The following is a 23,539-nucleotide window of genomic DNA, read 5'->3' as shown; positions in this document are numbered from 1 at the left end:
TCTTCGTCTTGATCGAACAAATTATACGATCTGGAGATCTTTGGCCCTTGCTGCTACTCGCGCCTACGATCTCGACGGATACATTCTTGGACTTCGTCCAGCTCCTCCGATTTTACTTGCAGGTAATGTCCCTAACCCAGAATATCAACAATGGATGAGATTTGATCAGTTCTTGATGCATTGGCTTATGAATTCTGTTTCTGATAATATGCTTGGGCATGTCATCCATTGTCAAACATCTGCTGAGATCTGGAGTACCTTTGCATCACTGTTCGTCACCAGATCAAGAGCTAGACTCCTGCAACTAAGAGGATTGCTCCAATCCACCAAGAAAGGCTCACTTTCAATCGAAGAGTACATACTGAAAATGAAACAGTATGCTGACAGTCTCAATGCCGCTGGACAAACCATGTCTGACGATGATTTGGTTCTTTACATACTCGGAGGCTTGGGATCCGAATATGAAGCAGTTGTAGTCAATCTCACCTCTCGATCCGAATCTCTCTCTTTGCAAGAAGTCCAATTTATGTTACAAAGCCAAGAAATGAGACTACAGCAGCTTACATCCGATTCCATGTCAAACATCCAAGCCAACATAGCCAATACAAACTTTAATAATGGAGGAAGAGGCTATCAATCAAACAGGGGCTATCGTGGAACAAGAGGAGGAAGAGGTCCTAACAGAGGTGGTTTTCAACCAAATCGTGGCAATAGACCCATTTGTCAATTGTGTGGGAGAAGTGGTCACACTGTGATTAAGTGCTTCCACAGATTTGACATAAACTTCACTGGTCCTCAACCCAATTCAAATCCCACCCAATCCCAAACCAGTGACACCTCTCCTCAAGCCAATATAACAGAAACAAACATCATGCCCGATCTGTCAAATGCATGGTATATTGACAGTGGAGCCACCCATCATATGACAAATGATTCCCAAAACCTTGCCACCTCTACTGACTACAAAGGAAAAGCAAAAGTTGTTGTAGGTAATGGCTTCTCTCTCCCTATTCATCACATAGGCACAAGTACTGTTCCTACTAAATTTCCTTCCCAATCTTTAGTTTTACAAGATATATTGCATGTGCCTAGTCTAACAAAGAATCTTTTAAGCATCTCACAATTCACAAAAGACAATCATGTTATTCTTGAGTTTGATGATTCTTCTTGTGTTATTAAGGACAAGAAAACCAGGCAAGCTCTTCTTCAGGGTAATCTCTGTGATGGCCTCTATAAACTTCAAGTTTCTCATCCTGGCCAAATCAAGCCACCTGTGTCCAAGTCTTCCTTTCTTGCCTTTAATCACACTACTACAAGCAATCCTGTTCTTGACAAGTCCAAAGCTGCTACTGTGTGGCATCATCGGCTTGGTCATCCATCTCATACAATTCTAAACAAAGTTCTTGCACTTGTTTGTCCTAATGTGAGATGTAAACCTGATTCTTTTTGTAATGCTTGTCAAATCGGCAAGCTTCATCAATTCAGTTTCAAGAAAACTTCTACTAAAACTTCCATGCCTTTTGAATTAGTCTTAACTGATGTTTGGGGCCCTTCCTTTTATGCTTCCAATGATGGTTACAAGTATTATGTCAGTTTCATTGATGATTTCACTAAGTTTACCTGGTTATTTCCCATGAGAACCAAATCTGAAGTCAAAACCATTTTTACACAATTTAATGCCTATATTGAAAGATTTTTCCAACTTAAAATTAAAAGTGTCCAATCTGATTTAGGGAAGGAATATGAACCTTTGTATAACATGTTCAAAGAAATGGGCATAGTTAAAAGGAACTCTTGTCCTCATACACATCAACAACAAGGTCGTGTTGAAAGAAAACACAGACATGTTGTTGATATGGGTCTCACTCTTCTTGCTCAGGCTAATATCCCATTACAGTATTGGTGGGAAGCTTTCACTTCAGCAGCTTATTTAATTAATAGGCTACCCACTCCTGTCCTCAATTTACTATCCCCATATGAAAAATTATTCTCACAAAAGCCTGACTACAATTTATTAAAAGTCTTTGGATGCTCTTGCTATCCTTTATTAAGACCATATGAGAACCATAAAGTTGCTTTTCGGTCCACTAAATGCCTTTTCATAGGATATTGTCTTTCATCCAAAGGATATAGGTGTTTACACCCAAGTGGAAGAGTGTATGTGGCAAGAAATGTCACTTTCAATGAAGCCGAATTCCCCTTTTTAGACCTCTTTCCTACTTCCTGCAACAACAGTACCCACTCTACACATAAAGTCATTGATCCTAATGCTTTTCAAGTTCCCACCATTACCCCCATGTCACGTCCCCATCATCCACCCACTCCCCCTGCCACTATTACCAACTCCCACCAGTCAACAATACCAACTGAATTATCTCACTCATCTCCCACACTCGTGCCTCACATCCCTCCAAGTAATGACCATATTCAACAACACAATTCCCCACAAACCAGTACCTCTGTCCCATCCATATCTACCACACAAAATCCCACACACAACAACCAGCATCCTATGCTTACTCGGTCTAAACATGGCATATATAAACCAAAGCTCTATCTTGCCTCCATTTTTCAAGACACTGAACCAAAAAGCCTCAAAGAAGCCTTAGCCAATCCTAAATGGAATAAAGCCATGAATACTGAAATTTATGCCTTAAAGAAAAACAAGACATGGACACTTGTTCCTCCCTCCTCTGAAATGACTATTGTTCATAATAAATGGGTCTACAGAATCAAATTAAATGCAGATGGCTCCATAGAAAGATTCAAGGCACGTTTGGTTGCCAAAGGTTTTCAACAAGTACCAGGAGTGGACTTCTTTGAAACATACAGCCCAGTTGTCAAGCCTTGCACCATCAGACTCATGTTCACTATGGCTGTCACTTATGGTTGGGAAATCCAACAATTGGACATCAACAATGCCTTCTTAAATGGAGAACTCAAAGAGGCAGTCTACATGTATCAACCACAAGGTTTTGTTGATCCCCAATTCCCCAACCATGTATGCAAACTCAATAAGGCTATCTATGGTCTAAAGCAGGCTCCAAGGGCATGGTTTGATAAACTCAAACAATCATTACAACAATGGGGATTTTCCAACAGCAAAGCTGACTCAAGTCTCTTTTTCAGCAACACTAATGGTAAACTTCTGTTAATACTTGTGTATGTGGATGATATATTAATCACTGGCCACGATCAGCATCAGGTTCAACATGTCATCTCCACACTTCAATCCAAGTTTGCTCTCAAAATCCTAGGTCCAGTAAGCTATTTCCTAGGTTTTGAGGTCATTCGTGATGGCAGCCACCTATACTTAACTCAACATAAGTATACAAAGGATCTGTTAAATTCCACTCAAATGAATGACTCTAAGTCTCAACCAACACCTATGTGCTCCACCACAAAGCTGTCTCAACATACTGGTACTCCTATGAAAAATCCAACAATGTACAGAAGTGTCTTGGGTGCACTTCAATATCTCACAATGACTAGGCCCGACATTGCGTTTGCTGTAAATCGTCTGAGTCAATTTCAGCAAGCGCCCACATCAGATCATTGGAGTGCTTGCAAGAGAATCCTAAGATATCTCTCTGGCACACTTCATGAAGGACTCCATTTTGCCCCTGCCAAAACACTTGATCTTCAAGGATTTACTGACGCTGATTGGGCTGGTTGCTACGATGACCGCAAGTCTACATCTGGATATTGCATTTACTTTGGTGGCAACTTGGTGAGCTGGTGTTCGAAGAAACAAACTGTTGTGGCTCGAAGTAGCACTGAATCCGAGTATCGAGCTTTAGCTCTTGCCACCACCGAACTTGTTTGGATTCAATCTGTGCTCAAAGAAGTTGGAATTCCTTTTCAGCACTGCCCTATTCTCTGGTGTGATAATTTGGGGGCTGGCTCTCTTGCCTCAAATCCGGTCTTTCATGCTCGTACAAAACACATTGAAGTGGATCTCCATTTTGTCCGAGACAAGGTTATTGCCCAAGAATTAGATGTTCGATATGTTGATACGTCACACCAGATTGCCGACATTTTTACTAAACCATTGGCTGCCACACCTTTTCTGCATTTTAGGAACAAGTTGACACATGTTTCAGACATGTACAACTTGAGGGGGGATGTTGAAATACAAGAAGAAGACCACAGTTAAAACTGTTTTGCTTATGTGTCATATTTAGCTCAACTATCTGTAACGGTTTTGTATAACCAATTTCTGTTTCTTTTCTTTCTTCTTGTATTTACACCAGTATAAATAAAGCTAAGGCCAATCTAGTTTGATTGAGCAATTCATTTCATTCCAGTTTCTTTCTCTCTTTCCATCTTCTCTCCACTGCTTTCTTCTTCACCAAAACTCTGTAAATAACAGAGTATTTCACAATCCTTAACAATTATTGGTTTGATAGGTTTGATAATTTTAATTTATATATATGTGAAAATGTATTACTTAAAATATTTTACAAATTTATAAAAAAATTGAAATAATTTAACTTACAAAAAATAACGTTTTTCAAATAATTTATTGCGCTCGTATCTTTTTTATTTTATACGTCCATAAAATAAACTGTTTAAAATATTTATCTTTTAAAATATAATTCTTTTTTGGTAGAATTAGGAAAAAAGAATAATTATTAAAGTTAATTTTTTTATATGATTATTTATAAAATATTATTGTTATATAAATATAACTAAAGTTATAATATAAATATAATTTGGTAATTATATGAAAAAGTAAAGTATAAATTTAAGCCTGAATATGAAAACGGACTGGGCTGGTTCAGAAATTCTGGTCGGCATGAACAAGGTACAGAAATATCAGATTTACGAGTCATGCCAAGCCTACTGTTAACGCAAATTTTTGTTAACTAAATATATAGTATTTTACGTAATAAATTTACTACAGAATTTAATAATAATAATAATAATAATAATAATAATAATAATAATAATAATAATAATAATAATAATAATAAATGAACTCCAAATATTTTACGTGATTTTGCAGTTAAAATTTATATACTCCACGAGTCCTTCTTATTCAAGATATTTGTTGGATATAGAGTACAATTCTCAATAATTATAAATAATAGTTTTTTTCTCTCAAGTTGTCGTTCCTTTTTTCATAAATTCTGTCCCTATTCATAGATGTATAGGATGACAGTTGTTTTTATTGGGATTTATTCATTTACAACTGTTCATGAAACATGGACATTCTCCACGTTTCATTTTTATGGGATAATATCTAATAACTATCCAACTACTCTTTTGTATTTATCCTTGAACGGTTATGTTGACTAAGAAGGTTATTTCTCTCTAAATGTGAGTCATCCTGTCTTTATAGAAAAAAATGCTATATGCTTCTTCTTCCCGTGTTCTTCATCATATCGTAAAGTTATTCGCGAGGTGACAACTCCGTTTCAGATAGAGCGAGATGGATGAATGTAGTTATCTTCCACGCGTAGAGATATGTGGGCCAATGAGTTGTAAACTCATTGATATCTCGTCTTGTACGTTTTTATTATATACTATGTTTATCCCGAGGTGGACAAATCGTCTCGTAAATTATATCTGTTAATAGTTATTATTAATTCTTATCTCGCATATGCTTACGTAGTCAGCGAGTTTGAATATTTCTATCAACTTTATTTAATTGGAACAAGTTAATTAAACCGCATTTAATAATAGAACTCAATTATTATATTCTTTGAGCTGATTCGTATTCTTTTTGTAGGACACCACTATAAAAAACTATTACTTTTAGTGACAACTTTTTAGTCACAATGTAATTTTTTTGTGACTAAATGTGACTTTAGTCACGACAAATTATATTACTTGTGACTAAAATAGTAAAATATAATATTTAGTTACAAGTTGTCACTAATTTAGTTTTAGTCACAATAAATATTGTAACTAAAAATAGTGTAATTTTTGTGACTAATATTTTTAGTCACGAACCTTTTAGTCACAATATAGGAACCATAATTTATAATTAGTGTTGCACATATCAGCTTCTAATGAATAGCCGAATTTCAAATATAATACCTACCTTTTAAAAATGTTAGCACGACACGGCACGATTTATATTTTTTCGTAGCACAGCACGCACAGCCCATTTTGCACAAACTTACAACACTAATATGAGGTGTGAATGCATGAATCACGTGGTCTTGTGAGTGCATGGGTTAATTAGTGGTATTATATATTATTGTACGTATTTTTGTTGCTTTTTTCAAAAAGGAAAAAATCTTATGACATTTTTGAAGATTTTTTACAGTATTATATGTTGATGGGATTTTTGAAGATTAGTTACAACATTTAAAAATTTCTAATAATAGAAAATTTAATGGATGCTTACCTATGTATGAATCTAAAATAAATCAAGTGGCCATATTAAATTATTAATATAACTAATCATTTAAATATCTATACTGCAAAACATTTTTATTTATCATTTATTTATTTGAAAAGCTGCAAAAAAAAAATGAAAATTGATAACTCAGAAAATTATATTGCATCCAAACATCATTACTACCTGATTGAGTTTTTTTTTTTTTGGTCACTATTAAAAATCTTACTTAATCACAATAAAATGTATGATTGAATATAAAAAAATTGTGAGTAATTATAAATCATTATTCTTATATTGTAACTAATAATAATTTATATCTAAATATTATATTTTAATCATAAACAGTTTTTATTTGTGACTAAAAATCACATTTAATCATAAAAAATTTATATTTAATGTAACTGTTTTTATAGTGCGTAAAAACTGCAAAACTCTATTTAGACACGACATACATAACACAACAATTTTATTAAAATAATTGTTTAGCATGAATTCAATTGTTAAAATAATTGTATATTGCTTCCATCAAAAATAAAAATAAAAGCTAAAAAATAAACGTATTGTTATAAAGCACCAATAATACTTAGCATCATCTAAAGATGGCGTCTTACAATTTGTATAACAATATTTCATAATAATTATTATATCAAATTATATGAACTCTATATTTAATTGTACTAATAACGATATAACATATTAAATAATATTAAGTATCACTAATATTTTTTAGCATTTATCTTAAAATAATGGATGGACAATTTTGGTACACTCTTTATCCAAAAACAGGTAATAAATGTAACAAAATAACTCTTAGGTTAATTATAAACTAGAATATTGTCCTATTTATATATATATGGGTGCACTCGTAATCGTAATGGATATTACTCATGAATGGGTAAAATTAGAAAATTTTAAGTTTTTATGCTTAATTTTTCTATTTAATTAAAAAAATCTCTCATTTTTATATCATATGGACTGAGATTGTTCCATCGGTAAAAAAAAAAAGTTTTTAAGCAAGAAAAAGTTGAGTTTGAGTTAAATATTTTTGTATGAACATATTTTTGATATAGTGTAAAAAGAGATATTTTTTGATTTTTTTTTAATTAAGTAGTTAAATTAAGCATAGAAATTTAAATTTATGATTTCATTATTCGTTATTAGATCAAAATTCGATAGTTTGATATTTTAGTAACCATTCATGGGTAATACCCATTAAGAAGTGTTCCATATTAAAGTTTAAGCCAAAATATCATTTCATAGCGATTAGGAGAGATGTAGTGGTGGAGAGATTTCATTCCAAAAGAGAGAATAATATTTGGCCATGTGGGTTTTATTTATATGTATTTTATTTTAATTATTTTATATAATAATCAATGGTGTATTGGTATGTCTGGTTTATTTTACAAATAATTTAATACATCTTCAATCAAGTTTCTATGTATAAAAACAAACCAAGCAACACACAAAATTCTCATATCCCAAATTGTAACTAAGCCAAAATTATAATAATGTTTTGCTTGGGAGTTCATCAATTTTCTCCACTTTCATTAATCCTTAGTACTACAAAATTAGCAAGAGCAAGTAGATTATCAAGTGCTTGCTACCCCATCCAATGTACTATGGTCAATAGTACAAATATTACTAATAATACTACTATATTTGATAATCATATTCATAGAAGATCAGCCAATTATGAACCTCCCATTTGGTCTTTTGATTACATTCAATCTCTTTCATCAAGCCAATATAAGGTAATTAATTTTGTTTTTTTTTCTTAATTATTTTTGTTATATATATAAGTGCACTCTTAATGGATATTATTAGGAAAATTTGAATTTTTATGCTTAATGTTTCTATCTAATTAAAAAAAAAATATCTCAGATTTACATTATGTGAGTTGGAATTGTTCCATCGATCGGTTAAAAGAAATAAAAAGAGATCGATAAAAAAATAATAAAAAAAATCTTAATTTGACTTAAGTATATAAATATATTTTTGATATAGTAGTGTAAAAGAGGATATTTTTTTATATTTTCTTTAATTAAGTATAGAAATTTAAATTTCTCTTTTATTATTTTTGATTAGATTAAAATTGAATATTTATAGTTAATTTTATTTATAGTAATGAGTTTTACCCATTAAAAATATGGGTTTTTTTATTTTTACACTTGAAAAAAGTTTTTTTTACATTTTTACGGAATTCTACATAAAAACTCTTATTGCAACTGGCGCTGCAACTTAAATTGCAACAAAAAATCGTACAGAAATTCCTATTGCAACTAACGCTGCAACCACTTTAGAAACTTAAACCGTAAATTTAAAAAAAAAAAAAAAAACTAAAAAAAATAGTATATGGAGTAATTCCCCTAAAAATATTTTATTTGTATATATATGATATGTAAAATAATCTTATATTTACATGGTAATTCTATTTATACAGGGAGAAGCATGTACAAGTAGATTGAATGAGCTAGAGGCAAATGTGAAAGAGATATTGTTAGTTGAGATGAAATCTAACTCTTTAGCTCAACTTGAGTTTATTGATGCATTGCAAAGACTTGGATTATCTTACCGTTTCGAGACTGAAATAAACACTATTTTAAATGAAAAGTACTCCGGTAATATTATCGATAACCCTAATTATAATTTGTACGCCACAGCTCTCGAATTCAGGCTTCTACGCCATCATGGTTATGATGTATCTCAAGGTAATGTATTTCGTTATGAATTGCATGTTTCGTTTTATTGTAATTATAAGAGCACTCTCATCAGTTTTTTTATATTTTATATTTTAAAATACATCATAAAAATATACTTCAACTTCTTGAAAATAATACATCATTAGATATTCCCATATTAAAGAAAATTTTAAAATCTAAAATAATTAATAAAATATATTTAAAACAATAAATAAGATCTATAAATATATAGAACATGAATATATTAAATTCTAAAGAAATTTTTAACTGAGAAGAAAAACTTTAGAGCATCCAATGTAATTTTTTTTTAAGTTTAGCTTTTCAAATATTTTTAAGAATCGCTATTTTAAAACATACGATGTGAGTACTCTAATAAAATAATAAATATCCATATTTCAACCAATGATTCAATCGACGGTTTAATTAAACAGAGTTCGATCTATAATATTATTAATTAATGATAATTTATCATTGCAGAAATTTTCAATGTGTTTAAGGATGAGATTACAAGCAAGTTCAAGGCAAGAACGAGTGGCGAAGATATAATTGGAGTATTGGCTTTATACGAAGCTTCATTCTATGGCAAAAAAAGTGAAAGTATTTTGGAAGAAGCTAGGGTTTCCTCAATCGAATGTCTCGAAAATTACGTAGCAACTATGACGATGGAGCGAAACAAACCATCATTATTAGTCAATGATTATGATGATGATAATAATATGTTATTATTAGTGAATCATGCCTTGGAGCTTCCACTTTATTGGAGAATAACAAGATCAGAAGCAAGGTGGTTCATTGATTTATATGAAAAAAATCATAACATGAATTCTACTTTGCTTGAATTTGCCAAATTGGATTACAACATGGTACAATCCATATATCAAGAAGATCTAAAACATCTCTCAAGGTAAATTAATTATGATCTTAAATATTTTTTATAAATCAAATTAATTAGTTCACATCAATTTTAATGAATAAATGGATAGCCACTACAAAAAATTACTAAAAAATTAGGAGCGAAAAAAGTCGCTTCTAAAATTTATTAGGAGACTAATTATTAGGAGTTAATCTTTATTATTATTTAACAACAATTAACTTTGTTGCTCCTAATAGTTATTACTTTATTATATTAAGAAACAAAAAGTCGCACCTAATAACAGTTTAGAGCGACTAATAATAAAAATTATCGCTAATAAAATTATCAATATTTATCAATATTGGATTATAGATTATTAAATTTGTTAACTAGTATCTATAGAGTATATAACATGATGATAAGACCTAGTGCCTTTTCCATCACGTTTTGCGTCGGTGGTATAGGCGTCGATTTTAAGACTCATAGTAAAACTTCTCTATTGTACGATCAGGAAATCCCTTTTTTAGTATTGATGTCAATATATATATATATATATATGTTTATTTATGTATATATATGTGTGTATGTCAAAGGTGGTGGAGCCATACAAAACTTGGAGAGAAAATGGATTTCTTTAGAGATAGATTAATGGAGTGTTTCTTATGGACTGTGGGAATAGCATGTGAGCCAGAACAAAGCTATTATAGAAGAATGTCTGGAAGATTATATGTTCTAATAACAACAATTGATGATATATATGATGTCTATGGAACATTGGAGGAATTAGAGCTTTTCACTAATGCTGTTGAGAGGTAATATATATATGTATATACAAATACTATTTGATATTGATTATTTTTAGTATTTAATACATTTTACTCGACAAAAAAAAAAAAATCACAATTACTATAAATTTATAAACTATAAAACAACAAAAGAAAAACGATTTATTATGTTTACTGAATTGTAGATAAAAATGTTCAAAGAGTAAAAATAAAAATAAAAAATTATATTGACTACATATTTTTGTAATTTTTATCAAATTTTTCGTGTAAATTTTACTATAGTTACGCATTGAGGATGTCCCGCAAATGTTTTTATAAAATTTTAGATAATTTAAGATAGCAAAATCAGAATTCAAACAACACGTTGTTATTTTTCTGCTTATTTTGATATATTATACAAAACTATTTGAATTAATATCTTGATACTTGATATATTCTAAATTATTCGAAATTTTTTGAAAAAATTTATGGGAAATCTCATATAACTACATTATAATCCGAAAGAGTTATAACTTTTTATATACCAAAAATACTAAAGTATAGATGTAGATAACGATATCGTGAATTCATATGTAATTCATATAATAATGATGTTTTTTGTTACAAAAATTAAATCGGTTTTGTAGATGGGATGTGAAAGCAATGGATGATTTACCAGAATATATGAGGATGCCTTTCTTTCTTTTACACAATACCATAAACGAAATGGCTTTCGATGTGTTAGGAGACCAAAATTTCCTCAACGTTAAATTCCTTAAGAGGACGGTATGTTTGTATGAATTTTTTCTTTTCCTTCTCTACAAAGATTTTTGTCATATAGAAATTTTTACAATAATTGTCCTGACAAATTATTATAGTGATGTTCTTTGTTTTTTTAGTATCCGATAAATTATAACTTAATTTTTTATAGAATGTGTAAATTTTAAAAAAATTATAAATAATATTTTATATCGAAATCATGTTAGCATGCATTATTACACTTGTGTATATTTTTTAATAGGCATGTGAAATACATGTACTTTCTTTGAAAACTATTTTTGAGATAATAATTATATTTTTAAAATAAAATATGTAATATAAATACAATACACATTGATTAATTGATGCTATATACATATATTTATTTATTAATTAATTATGTATTTTTTTTCTTCAATATTTTTTTTGTGAAAAATTAACATTATGTTCACGTAATGCATGCATGCAGTGGGTAGATTTCTGTAAACATCAATTACAAGAGGCAAAATGGTTTCACAGTGGATACAAACCAACATTCGAAGAATACATTAACAATGCATGGATTTCGGTATCAGGACCGATTATTCTTATGGATGCTTATTTCTCTCTTACAAATCCTGTTACAAAAGATGCCATAAAATTACTGGAATTAGGTTATCCACCCATAATTTACCACGCATCCATGATTCTACGACTTACAGATGATCTAGGAACATCGAATGTAAGTTAATTCTCACCAAATATATACATATATAGAAAAAAAAAATGGGATATTGATTGATATTTAAATCACTATTTATAGGTATTTTAGTATTTTTAGATGTTAAGTAAATTTTCAAGAAGTTTTAAATAATTTAAGATATCAAAATCAATATTCAAGCAGCTCATCGCACTTGTATTGCTTCGAAATTTATACACTTGTACAAAAGTATATACACTGGTTGAAATTATGATTTTGACTTAAACTGATTATTCAAAATTTTTCAAAAATTTATTACAAGTAATTAATCTCTCGTAACTAAATTACATATCCTAATATATTTATTTATTTAATTAGTTACTTTCTCTTAATTATTTACTGTGTAGGATGAAATGAAAAGAGGTGATATTCCGAAATCAATTCAATGTTACATGAACGATACAGGTGTTTCTGAAGATGAAGCTCGAGATCATATGAAGTTTCTAATAAGTGAATTATGGAAGGAAATAAATAATGAAGATGAAAATATGGACTCTCCTTTCTCAAAACAATTTCTTCAAAATTGTAAAAATCTTGCTAGAATATCACAATTTATATATCAATATGGAGATGGACATGCTTCTCAGGATAGTTTATCAAAACAAAGAATTTCAGAATTGATAATTAATCATATTCCTTCTTAATTATTAGTTTTATAATAAGTACAAGGAATAGTACTATTTAAATAAATTTTATGTAAAATTTTAAGTATTAAAGTTTTAAAACTTAATTATTTTGTTGATTTGTGGTGAAAAATAACTATGTATCATTATTCATAAATTCTCAATCAATTGTATTTCTGAATTACTTGATTTTCTTTTATTATATTATTATTATATATTAGTTATATTGTATGAGGAATTTTCATGAATCATGTGTTTTTGTGGGGACATGAATTGTTATTTCTTTCAAATGTTTTTGTATAGTTTTATTCTAATAGTAAAAACATCTAATGACACTTTTGAAGATTTAAAATATTATTATATCTTAGTGGGATTAATTTTTTTTCCCTTTTTTCATAATAATGGATAAAATGTAATAATAAAAAAAGATGTTCACTATGAATCTAAAAAAATCAATCAAGTGATATTGTTTTGAGTGTTATTTGTTGGCTTAAAATTTCACTAGTAAAATTTTAATTATTAGTGACACTCGTTAGAGTCCTGCATTAATGGATGTTAAAAAAAAATGAATTCCACAATGCATGTCAATAAAGATATGTTATACATACTAAAAAAAATTAGTGACATATAGGGGCGCGCGTTGATAGCCTGGACACATGTTTCCAGCCCTGCAATGTGCGCCCCCTAAGTCTTAACACTAAAATAAATAAAAAAAATATAAAAACAAAAATCCCACGTGTTTGTAAATATCCCTTTTAGAATATAATCCTATTCCTAGTGCTAAACTTTTGGTAGAATTAGGAGAAAAAAAAAACAATTATTAAGGGCTATGTTTGATAAGAATAAATGAAAACAATTATTAGGAATAAGAATGAAAATATATATAAAAAAAAATAATAATAAGAATAGAAAAAAAAATTGGTTAATTTTCTTTTCATTTAGTATTGGTTAATTTTTTCAAGAATTACTAAATTAATTATTAAGGTTTCAGTATGGAGGCTTGAAGCGAGGACGTTACAAATGGTATCAGAGCCTTGACCTAGCCGAAAGTGTGGTCGACGAGGACGTCGGATCCCGTAAGGGGGGTGATTGTGACAGTCAGTAGTCTCGTGATTCATAAGGGGAAATACCGAGTAAGTTGTGCAATCCCACATTGCCTGGGGAAGGTCAAGTGGGATGATTCTGAGACTGTATATGTATGGGACTACATAGTTGAAAAGGCTTAAATGGATTGATTGGTACTACTTATATCAACAAAGTGCATCTTGTTTTTCGGTAGCCTATCACGAAAACTCTACAGTTAAGCGTGCTTGACCTAGGATAATTTCAGGATGGGTGACCTCCTAGGAAGTTTTCTCAAGAAGCGTGCAAGTGAGGACAAAGCACGCTAGAAACACTCGTGTTGGTCTGAAGGATCAGTCATCAATCCAAGAAGCAGCCAGAGTGGCGTACTCGTGTATAAGAGTCATTATTCTGTGGGTGTAATGGCCCAATAGAGGCTTGAAGCGAGGAGGTTACATTTTTAATCACAATACATGTGATAGCTAGTCAGAGCCCCGTGATCCTAAGGAGAAAGATTGGGAGCTGTACAATCCCACATCGCTAGGGAAGGTCATGTGTGATGATTCTGAGACTATGTATGGGACTACATAGTTGAAGAGGGCTTAAATGGATTGATTGGTACTACCTATATCAACAAGGTGCATCTTATTTTTCAGTAGCCCATCACGAAAGAACTCCACGGTTAAGCGTGCTTAACTTGTGGTGATTTCAAGATGGGTGACCTCCTGGGAAGTTTTCCCAAGAAGCGTGCAAGTGAAGACAAAGCACACTGAAAATACTCGTGTTGGTTTGTAGGGTCATTCGTCATTCCATGAAGCAGCCAAAATGACGTACTCGTGTATAAGAGCCATCATTCCATGGGTGTAAGGGCCCAATGGAGGCTTGAAGCAAGGACGTTACAAATGGTATCAAAGCCTTGACTCAGCCAAAAGGGTGGTCGACGACAACGTTGAACCCCTAAAAAGGGATGATTGTGACAGTCAAAGCCCCGTGATTCGAAAGGAAAAGACCGAGAGTTGTACAATCTCACATTGCATGGGGAAGGTCATGTGTGATGTCTGAGACTGTGTAGGAATGGGACTACACAGTTGAAGAGGGCTTAAATGGATTGATTGGTACTACCTATATCAATAAGATGCATCTTGTCTTTCGGTAGCACATCACGAAAGAACTCCACAGCTAAGCGTGCTTGACCTGGGGTAAAAGATGGGTGACTTCCTGAGAAGTTTTCCCAAGAAGCGTGCGAGTGAGGAAAAAGTATGCTGGAAACACTCGTGTTGGTTTGTAGGGTCAGTCGTCATTTCATGAAGCAGCCAAAGTGATGTACTCATGTATAAGAGTCATCATTCCGTGGGTGTAAGGGCCCAATGGAGACTTTAAGCGAGAACGTTACAATACGTGTTGCGACTAAAACTAAATTAGCGACAACTTGTATCTAAATACTGTGTTTTAGTCACAAGTAACTTTTTGTAACTAAAGTTACATTTAGTCATAAAATTTTTATATTAATTATGATTAAAAGATTGTTACTAAAAGTTATTTTTTTTAGTGGTACTTTGTAAAATATAATAATAATAATAAAATCCATATTTCTTTTATTATATCCTTTTACTTCATATTGGTCATGTAATTATATGATTAAATAATGGTATGAAGAAGAGTGAATACTCATGAATCATGTGGTTCTGTCGGTGCATGGGTTAGTGGTATACAATATCTTTTTCAAGTGTTTTTGTTGTTTTTCAAAAAGAAAAGATCTTATGTCATTTTTGAAGATTATTTTACAATATTATATCTTGGTGGGATTTGTTTTCCCTTTTTGAATATGGATAAAAAAGGGCATTAATATATAATAAATTTGTCTACTAATAGAAATTTTGATGGATCTTTACGTGTGTATGAATCTAAAATAAATCAATCAAGTGGCCATTAATATAACTTATCATTAAAATATCTACTGCACAACTCTATTATTATTATTATTATTATTATTATTATAAGAAAAGCTCCAACCTTTATTTAGACAACACACATAACACGACAATTTCATTAAAATAATAATTTAACTCGTATTAAAAATAAAATAGTATTTAGTACATTTCATGATGTGATATTGTTATTAGTATAATTAAGTATTGAATCTTTTATATAACCATGTGTTATGTGGTGTAGTGGTAGAGATGCATGCATTTACTGGCATCCTTCTTTTCTTAAGTCAAGGGTTCAAATCCCAGTACATCTTCTAATGAGAGAGATTATGCTTGGTCTTTTGGGAGGCTAGTTTGCTGTGGCAGTACCATCGTTAATGAAATGGGAATCCTCAAAGTACATACCAATGTCTCAATTAAGGAGGGTGATGTATAAGGCCCTGATAGCTAGCTCATAGTTCCCAGAATTGTCTAAGGTACTGAAGGGGTGGGAAAGGGATCTGTACCACGTGATCCCCTTCAATTTGGATTAAAAAAATATTAGGTCCCATATATTTTAATGTAATAATTTTTATGAAGTATTGCTAGTCAATCGTAAAGTGTCACCTCTAGGTGATGTAAGACGACAATCTCTCTTAAACATATAGATAAACAAAGAACAATATTATTAGGCACTAGTGGCGCCTAACACTATTTTAAGGTGATGTCTTGTAAAATAGTTAGCAATATTTTATAAAAAAGTTACTAAATTAAATTATGTGGGACTTCATACTTAATTGCACCAATAGCAAAATAACACCTTATAGATTATGCTAGTTGGTGGCTTTAATTTACCATTTCTCATAAATGAAAGGCAAAGCAATGGAGAAGATTTCATCTCAAACTATTGTATTCAATTGCTAATCAATATATAGATGCATTATTAATATATATTACTCGTAAATATAGGTACTATTAAGAAAATTTATGCTTAATTTTGTTATATAATTAAAAAAATATATATATTATTTTCATATTATATGGACTAGGGTTGTTTTTATCGATCGAAAGAGATAAAAAAAAAAGATTAAACTTGAGTTAAATATTTTTGACATAGCTAAATTAAACATAAAAATATTCTCTCCCCCCTCCCTTCACAAAAAAAATCATAAAAATTCAAAATTTTATTTTATTATTGTAAGGCACGTTACGTGATTTCTAATTATTGTGTTAACATTTACTAATTAAAAAGATTTTAAATTAAAAGTTAATTTCTTGAAAAGAAATTTCGTTAAATATTTATTATCCGGGATCCCGTTATTTATTTGCAAGATACACATACTATATTGAATCTCAAAATAGTCATCTAGCGACAAAACAAAAGTTGTGCTAGTTGATCTCCCATACATCTCAAACCTGCAGATCTATACGACCAGGTATGTAAAATTTTCACCAGAACCCTCGACTCATTACTGTTTTGCTTCCGCTTTCTCTTTACCTGCACATTGCAAAGCAACTCTAAGTTAACATACTTAGCAAGAAAAATATACATATAGAAACATAAATAATTGACTTGTAATTGAGCACCCATACACTCAGTTACCATAAATCAATAATTGCATCTAGTGGTAAACTGAGATGTGAACGTTCGTATCTATAGTATAATTAACCACAATACGAACCCAATTCTAGTATTTTAGTCATATTGATATTGGTAGTATTAATTCATACTATTCAATTCCCCCTAGCATCACTAGATAATAGATATCAGTATCTAAATGCATCTCTATGGACATCCATACTGCTATGTTAAGTCTATTTTGCGCCATTTTAATAGTTTTTATCTTTCATTGTTACACTTGTTTTTCTTTTCTTTGCAATTTTAAGTGTTAGATGAAGAGTTTATGCAATTTTTGGAAGAGTGGCATTCTTCGTTTAAAAAGGAAAAAATTACAAAATCGTACAAACACGAAAGAGGCTAGAATTTTTGAGATTTTGGAGGGTGTGGAAGACGACTGGACTTGGGAGAACACCATTGGAGGCTACTCTTTAGTTTTTCTTTCATCTCATCTTGAATTTTTATGTATGTCTATGAATTTCTGTGTTTAGAATGAATACTATGAACTAATTTTATTTTTTGAACTGTTAATTGGATGTCTTGAATCCTTATGATGAACTAATGCAATTTGATATTTCTTCATTTATTTTTCAATTTCTTGCATTCCATACTTGTTTGATCGATTATTTATAAGCCACTTGTAATCCTTATTTATATGAATTTGAATAAAAAAAATTTTAAAAAAAAAGTCAAATTTAAATTTGCTTTGATTGAAGGGAATTTATAATTTAAATAAAAAATATCTAAATTAATTGTGTAATAGTTTGAATTATTTTACTTAATATGCTATTTTGTGATTAAATTTGCCATAAAATATAGGCATATTTATGTGCTCCAACCAACCTTCACTCAAATAATGTATATCGTTAAATAAGGTTTGGAGTGCGATTATCATCAAGATTCATTTCACAAGTCTAAAGAAGTTTTACCTCAAAATAATGGAAAATTTATAAAAATACTAAAATTTGAGTTAGCTTTTATAAAAATACTGTCACACAAAAATCTTTTCAAAAATATTGTGTTTTTATAAAACAAAAATAGAACACATAAGAGAACAACTAAAAACAACAGTAAAACAACTAAAAAATAACTGTAAAACAACAATGAAAACTTAACACAGTTCACAGTATAAAACTTACACAGTATTTTTGAAAAAAAAAATTCTATCCCACAATATAAAGTAAAAAAAATTAAAAATTTCATTATATGGTGTAATTATTGGCAACAAAGAAAGTAGTTCCTTAGCCTTATAAAGTGATCAACTCCCTCTTCTTTTATCAATGTAGGACACAATTGGAAAGGCTATGCTTCCATGTGATGTTTCATAGAGTCAAACTATTTATACATGAAAAGAAGATTGCAAATTTACTTGCTTCACAAGTTTGAAACTTCTAAAATCATATCTCCTCAACACCAAGATTTTAGCTTTATATATAGCCTCTAAACATAGAGATATATATATATATATATAGTTACATAAAACGCAAAACTAATTGTTAAAAATTAACACAAAATAAAAAATGTTTTAAGGAAACCAAATGGATCCTCCTCAAGTTAATGAACTTGAATTGTACAAGTAGATGGCCATAGAAGAAATAAATATCCATAAAAAATTTGCCATCTTATATGAATACCTTGTATTGCTGTACCGATCGTTAAGCGCCTAGAATTAATAAAATATTCGAGCCAGAGTAATGGAAACTAAGAATTATGAGTTCGGGGGTGCGGTGTTTGTTTCGGTAGATTCAACAAAACTCTCCAAGGCTTCCATGTCGATGGTCATGTTGTCAACTGTATCAGCTTCATCTACCTCTGTCATTACTTCATCTTTATCACCACTCGAGTCTTCTACCCCATTTTGTGGGGCAGCAGCAGTAGAATCAGATTCCATTTTCGGTGGTTCTTCACTAGCCTTTTCTGGTTCGATTGGCTCTATCAATATCGCCTTTGGTTGAGGATATGGATCGGTGGAGATTGTAAGCATAGATGTCACTAGGAGATTCTACACAACCGAAAAATCGCCCAAGTACAAACTAATGACATGATTATTCAACATCCGGGAAAGATTTATTTTTTATTTTTCGAAAACATTATACCTAACACAAATTACAATAAGATAATAACATATTAAGTGAATCTATGTAGTTTAACAAGAAAAGTTAATGAATGTCAGATGTTAAACCAAAGTACCTTTTCGAGTGCTAGTGCAAGCTTGGAGAGATTCGGATAAATGCCCCGGGCATTCAAGAGGATCTGATGAGTTGAAATAGAAAAATCAAAATCATACTTGCTTTGAACAAAATCCATTAAAAGATAGTGTTTTGTCAAGTTAATTTGCAACACATTAAACAAAGCAAGTGTACCTCACACAGCCTCTGAAGAGTAAATGGGGGACCTTGATCAAAGCTATGGAGAGCTGAAAATGTAGAAAACATACATACAATTTGTTATTCACACAAAAAGGCCTTTGCGATATAACAAAAATGATTAAGAAATAATATGGCAATTTGAATTTAATGTTGCTTAGAACATAACAGTGTTTTGAAACAAAGACAAGAACCACTTTCAATTTCACATTATAGGAAAGAAATGATACTCCAACAACTCTCTTTTTCATGTTATTTAATGTATTGGTAATGGTCATTAAGAAAGCTTGATCATCAATTGTTAGAGCCCCAAGATAGTAGAATATGGTATCACAGATTCCCAAACATTCAGTCACTACAAGCCTCCATTTGGTCGATTGGTTTTTTGACAAAGGACACACCATCACATTTCGGGACTCCCTCTTTAGTTCCAATGCACTTCACCTTGATGATGAGGTTAAATTAGGGCGGCTGGTAACGTAAGATTAGACCCCAAGATAGTAGAATATGGTATAAGACATTAAATAAAAAAGGGTACACGAGTCATTGTATTGAGAGTGGGTTTCCGAGTGAGATAGTAAGGAAAGAAGGAAGTTATGCAAGAATTGAGATTATTCTCGAAATCATGGTTCGACAGGGCCCTTACTGTTACTACAGTGCTGGTTCTGGTTTGTTTCTCTATTGCTCTTTCTCTACTGTTTGTTACTGTTCGATCAGTTTGGGTCTTATCATCAATTCCTTAAAGAGCTCATTTGTGGAGGGGGTGTTTACAATCACAACATAATCGAACCTTAGACTTGGTAAGAACAAATCACATGTCTGATCATTTGAGATAACATCTCGGATATATGATTTATACAATTCTATTAATATCAGAAACGAAAAAGAAAAACATACAGCAAGGTCAAGAAAGATTTCAAAGGTTGACAAATTGGGGACCAAGTGGCAAGAATCACTCTTCATTTTGTAATGTCAGTTCATATATTCCAGTTGAAACTTGAAAGCTAAAACTATATAAGACTCTTTAAACAACATCAAAATGAACAAAAATACAGATTAAGGAAATGAAATACCTTCATCCAACCTTTTTACCAGCTCGGTGAATGTTTCTCTTAGAGAAGCATTTTGCTCTTCAATTGTCATTTTCGCCTCAGGATACTCCAACAAAACCTTCATAAATTATAGAAAAGGGGAAAATTAAAAAGAAAAGAAAAAATCCGCTTGGATGGTTAGAGGTGAAAAGACACATTAGCTATACACTTATTCATTACATATAAACTACGAACAAAAGACCCACATGCCGCCATACCTCCCCATACCTGCTTCAGCTGAAAGGATAAGGTAGCCTTTAACTTGTCCCACTCATGCCTAAAATAACAAATATGAAGCAAGAAGATGTTATAACAGCAATATATTATATGGCTTCAATGCAAAACAATAAATTAGCAACGACTTCCAAAATATTAGGCAAATTCTAAAATTTATCTTTGGTTGTTTCAACAACAGTTATCATACTGCTTAACAAAGCAATTAAAAGAGTTTAGTTCTTCTGGAAGAAAAGGCTAAAGTCGCAATCTACATATTTCGGGTTGCCTTCTCCAGATAGAAAAAGAAGATTACTAAGCATACAAAAAACTCAGAACACTAAAAACATATGAGCAAGTCACCAGTTCCAAGGTCTAGATATAAACATACCAGAACTTCCCAGTGGATGCAATAACTTCAAGTATGGCTCTAGCTTCATTTTTAGTAATCTCAAGCTTCGGTGGCTCTTCTTCCTCTCTGAAATATCAAGAAAAACACAACTCCATTAATATGAAAGTTTTCAAAATATGTTTGAATAAGCAAAAAAAAAACTGCCTAACCAAAAGATATAAAATGGTTATGAATCTTGCCCTGACGTTTCAATTACAAATGCAGAACTTTCACTTACCCTAAAGGGCGTGTTTGGAAAGCCAGGTGGAATTGGATTTGGGTGTGATTAGAGGTAATTACACATTTTGACATGTTTGTTTGGCTATGCAATTACATTCTTCAATTCTCGTAGATATTACGTACTAAAGAATATTATATTCTTGTATAATTACTAACTATTGTAGTTTAAAATATAGGGTACGTTTGGAAAATCATAGTGTAATTAAATTTGGATGTAATTGAAGGTAATTGCTAGACTGTGTAATTACTACCTAGTGACTTCCAAACACGCCTTTATAAAATCAATGAAATAACATTTCATAACATTTCCAACCATTTGAGATAGAAAAGATTAAAAACATAAACACTAGCAACTTAAATTAAACAACTCCCATGGATACAGCATTGTTGTGAGTGTTGTGTCAAGTTAAGGATTAAGATAGCTAAAAAAAAGCATATGTTTGTACCTATGATTCAGCACATCAGGAACCACAGTATCCTGATCTTGATGGGTATCAATGAAGGGACTTGGTGGCTTTTGCAGCATATCTTCATTTTGATGGGTATCAATGAAGGAACTTGGTGGCTTTTGCAGCATATCTTCATTTTGATGGGTATCAATGGGGGGAGGACTTGGTGGCTTTTGCAGCATATCCTGATTTTGATGAGTAACAATGGGGGGAGGACTTGGTGGCTTTTGCAGCATATCATCATTTTGATGGGTATCAATTGGGGGACTTGGTGGCTTTAGCAGCATATCCTGATTTTGATGAGTATCAATGGGGGGACTTGGTGGCTTTTCCAGCATATCCTGATTTTGATTAGTATCAATGGAGGGAGGACTTGGTGGCTTTTGCATCATATCATCATTTTGATGAGTATCAATGGGGGGACTTAGTGGCTTTTGAAGCATATCATCATCATTCGATTGCACCTCCATTGATACTGATAATACCCTCTAATTAAGATTACAAAGAATGAACAGTGAGCATTTAAAAAAAATGGGTATTGTTCAGTAACAATAAACATAACAGAAAATAACCTCAAAAGACTGAAACTTGATAAAATCTTGTACTAAATAACTCGAAAATAGTCAGACCCAAAAGCTTGGTTTGTACTTATTTCACCCTAATAACGTGTCTACTTGCTCATCAAAACCCTAAAAGGAAATAGAAAGCTCAAAACTTCGATAGAATTTCAGAAAGATACAAACATATATGTATATATGTACATATAGAGAGATTGAAAAGAGAAGAAAGAGAGAGAGAGATACCTTGGATTGGAGCGGAGAGTGAAAGAGGTGAAGAAGGAGAGTGAGATCTTTCGTTTAGTGTTACTTGCAGATATGATATGTGCTCACACAAAACTCAAATAAAATTGGGAGGGCATTCATTAAAATTCTATTTTTATTTTTTATTTGTTTTTTAAGTAAATTAAAATACTATTTATTTATTATTATCATTATTATTAAAAACATCAATCAAACTAAAATAAATAATTAATTATCATCAAGAATAATAAAATAGAATTTTTTAATTTTTACACTTTAAAATAATTTTTTTATATTTTTACCAAAATCCATGTACTAATCCACATATCAAATAACGAAAAGGAAATTTTGATTTTATATACTTAAAAAATTAAAAAAATTTATTATTAAAGCAAAACCTTTTAAATTAAAAAAACTATGACATTTTTTTCAAAACCCAAAAATACTCCCCTCACAATTCAAATTCATTCTCTCTCTTTCCCTCAAACTCTCTCTGCATCATCTCTCTCTCTCGCTATCTAGCATTCTGCAACCGCCCACCCTCACCACCACCTCCGACCTCCGACCCTCACCACCACCTCCGACCACCCGCACCAACACCCTCGACCCAGCC

The 23,539-nt window shown here is 31.2% G+C and overlaps 2 protein-coding genes across 4 annotated transcripts; one reads left to right on the top strand and one right to left on the bottom strand.

Annotated features, from left to right (window-relative positions):
• Nucleotides 1-7,824: 7,824 nt before the first annotated feature.
• LOC115715884 (myrcene synthase, chloroplastic) lies at nucleotides 7,825-13,050 on the top strand. Its single transcript, XM_030644559.2, has 7 exons — nucleotides 7,825-8,103; nucleotides 8,793-9,060; nucleotides 9,529-9,955; nucleotides 10,498-10,716; nucleotides 11,316-11,454; nucleotides 11,897-12,148; nucleotides 12,514-13,050. The coding sequence occupies exons 1-7, from the start codon at nucleotides 7,861-7,863 to the stop codon at nucleotides 12,808-12,810; spliced, it is 1,845 nt and encodes a 614-aa protein (XP_030500419.2). The 5' UTR covers nucleotides 7,825-7,860; the 3' UTR covers nucleotides 12,811-13,050.
• Nucleotides 13,051-18,733: 5,683 nt separating this feature from the next.
• On the bottom strand, nucleotides 18,734-23,051 carry LOC115716688 (uncharacterized). Of its 3 annotated transcripts, none has more exons than XM_061115236.1 (9): nucleotides 22,930-23,051; nucleotides 22,280-22,614; nucleotides 22,124-22,228; nucleotides 21,438-21,524; nucleotides 21,062-21,110; nucleotides 20,816-20,912; nucleotides 19,740-19,792; nucleotides 19,567-19,629; nucleotides 18,734-19,378 (listed from the first exon to the last, which is right to left on the bottom strand). In XM_061115236.1, exons 2-9 carry the CDS (start codon nucleotides 22,594-22,596, stop codon nucleotides 19,085-19,087), a joined length of 1,065 nt encoding a protein of 354 aa, XP_060971219.1. In that variant the 5' UTR covers nucleotides 22,597-22,614; nucleotides 22,930-23,051; the 3' UTR covers nucleotides 18,734-19,084. The 3 variants fall into 3 exon arrangements, with proteins under 3 accessions (XP_060971219.1, XP_060971220.1, XP_030501402.2); XM_061115237.1 differs by having other exon boundaries at nucleotides 22,334-22,614; XM_030645542.2 differs by having other exon boundaries at nucleotides 22,124-22,614.
• Nucleotides 23,052-23,539: the final 488 nt, after the last annotated feature.

Source organism: Cannabis sativa, chromosome 5 (genome assembly GCF_029168945.1).
Source record: "Cannabis sativa cultivar Pink pepper isolate KNU-18-1 chromosome 5, ASM2916894v1, whole genome shotgun sequence".
Taxonomy (NCBI): Eukaryota; Viridiplantae; Streptophyta; class Magnoliopsida; order Rosales; family Cannabaceae; genus Cannabis; species Cannabis sativa.
This window is presented reverse-complemented; position numbering and strand designations above follow the sequence as displayed.

Bases quoted from the DNA above. Each gene is read 5' to 3' on its own strand.
- LOC115715884 (XM_030644559.2), top strand. From the start codon at position 7,861: ATGTTTTGCTTGGGAGTTCATCAATTTTCTCCACTTTCATTAATCCTT. The intron at 9,956-10,497 runs GTAAATTAATTA...TGTATGTCAAAG, and splicing joins GATCTAAAACATCTCTCAAG to GTGGTGGAGCCATACAAAAC. The intron at 10,717-11,315 runs GTAATATATATA...TCGGTTTTGTAG, and splicing joins TTCACTAATGCTGTTGAGAG to ATGGGATGTGAAAGCAATGG.
- LOC115716688 (XM_030645542.2), bottom strand. From the start codon at position 22,596: ATGGAGGTGCAATCGAATGATGATGATATGCTTCAAAAGCCACTAAGT. The intron at 21,111-21,437 runs GTATGTTTATAT...TTGTTATTTTAG, and splicing joins GCATCCACTGGGAAGTTCTG to GCATGAGTGGGACAAGTTAA. The intron at 19,793-20,815 runs GTATTTCATTTC...CTACATTTTCAG, and splicing joins GGTAAAAAGGTTGGATGAAG to CTCTCCATAGCTTTGATCAA.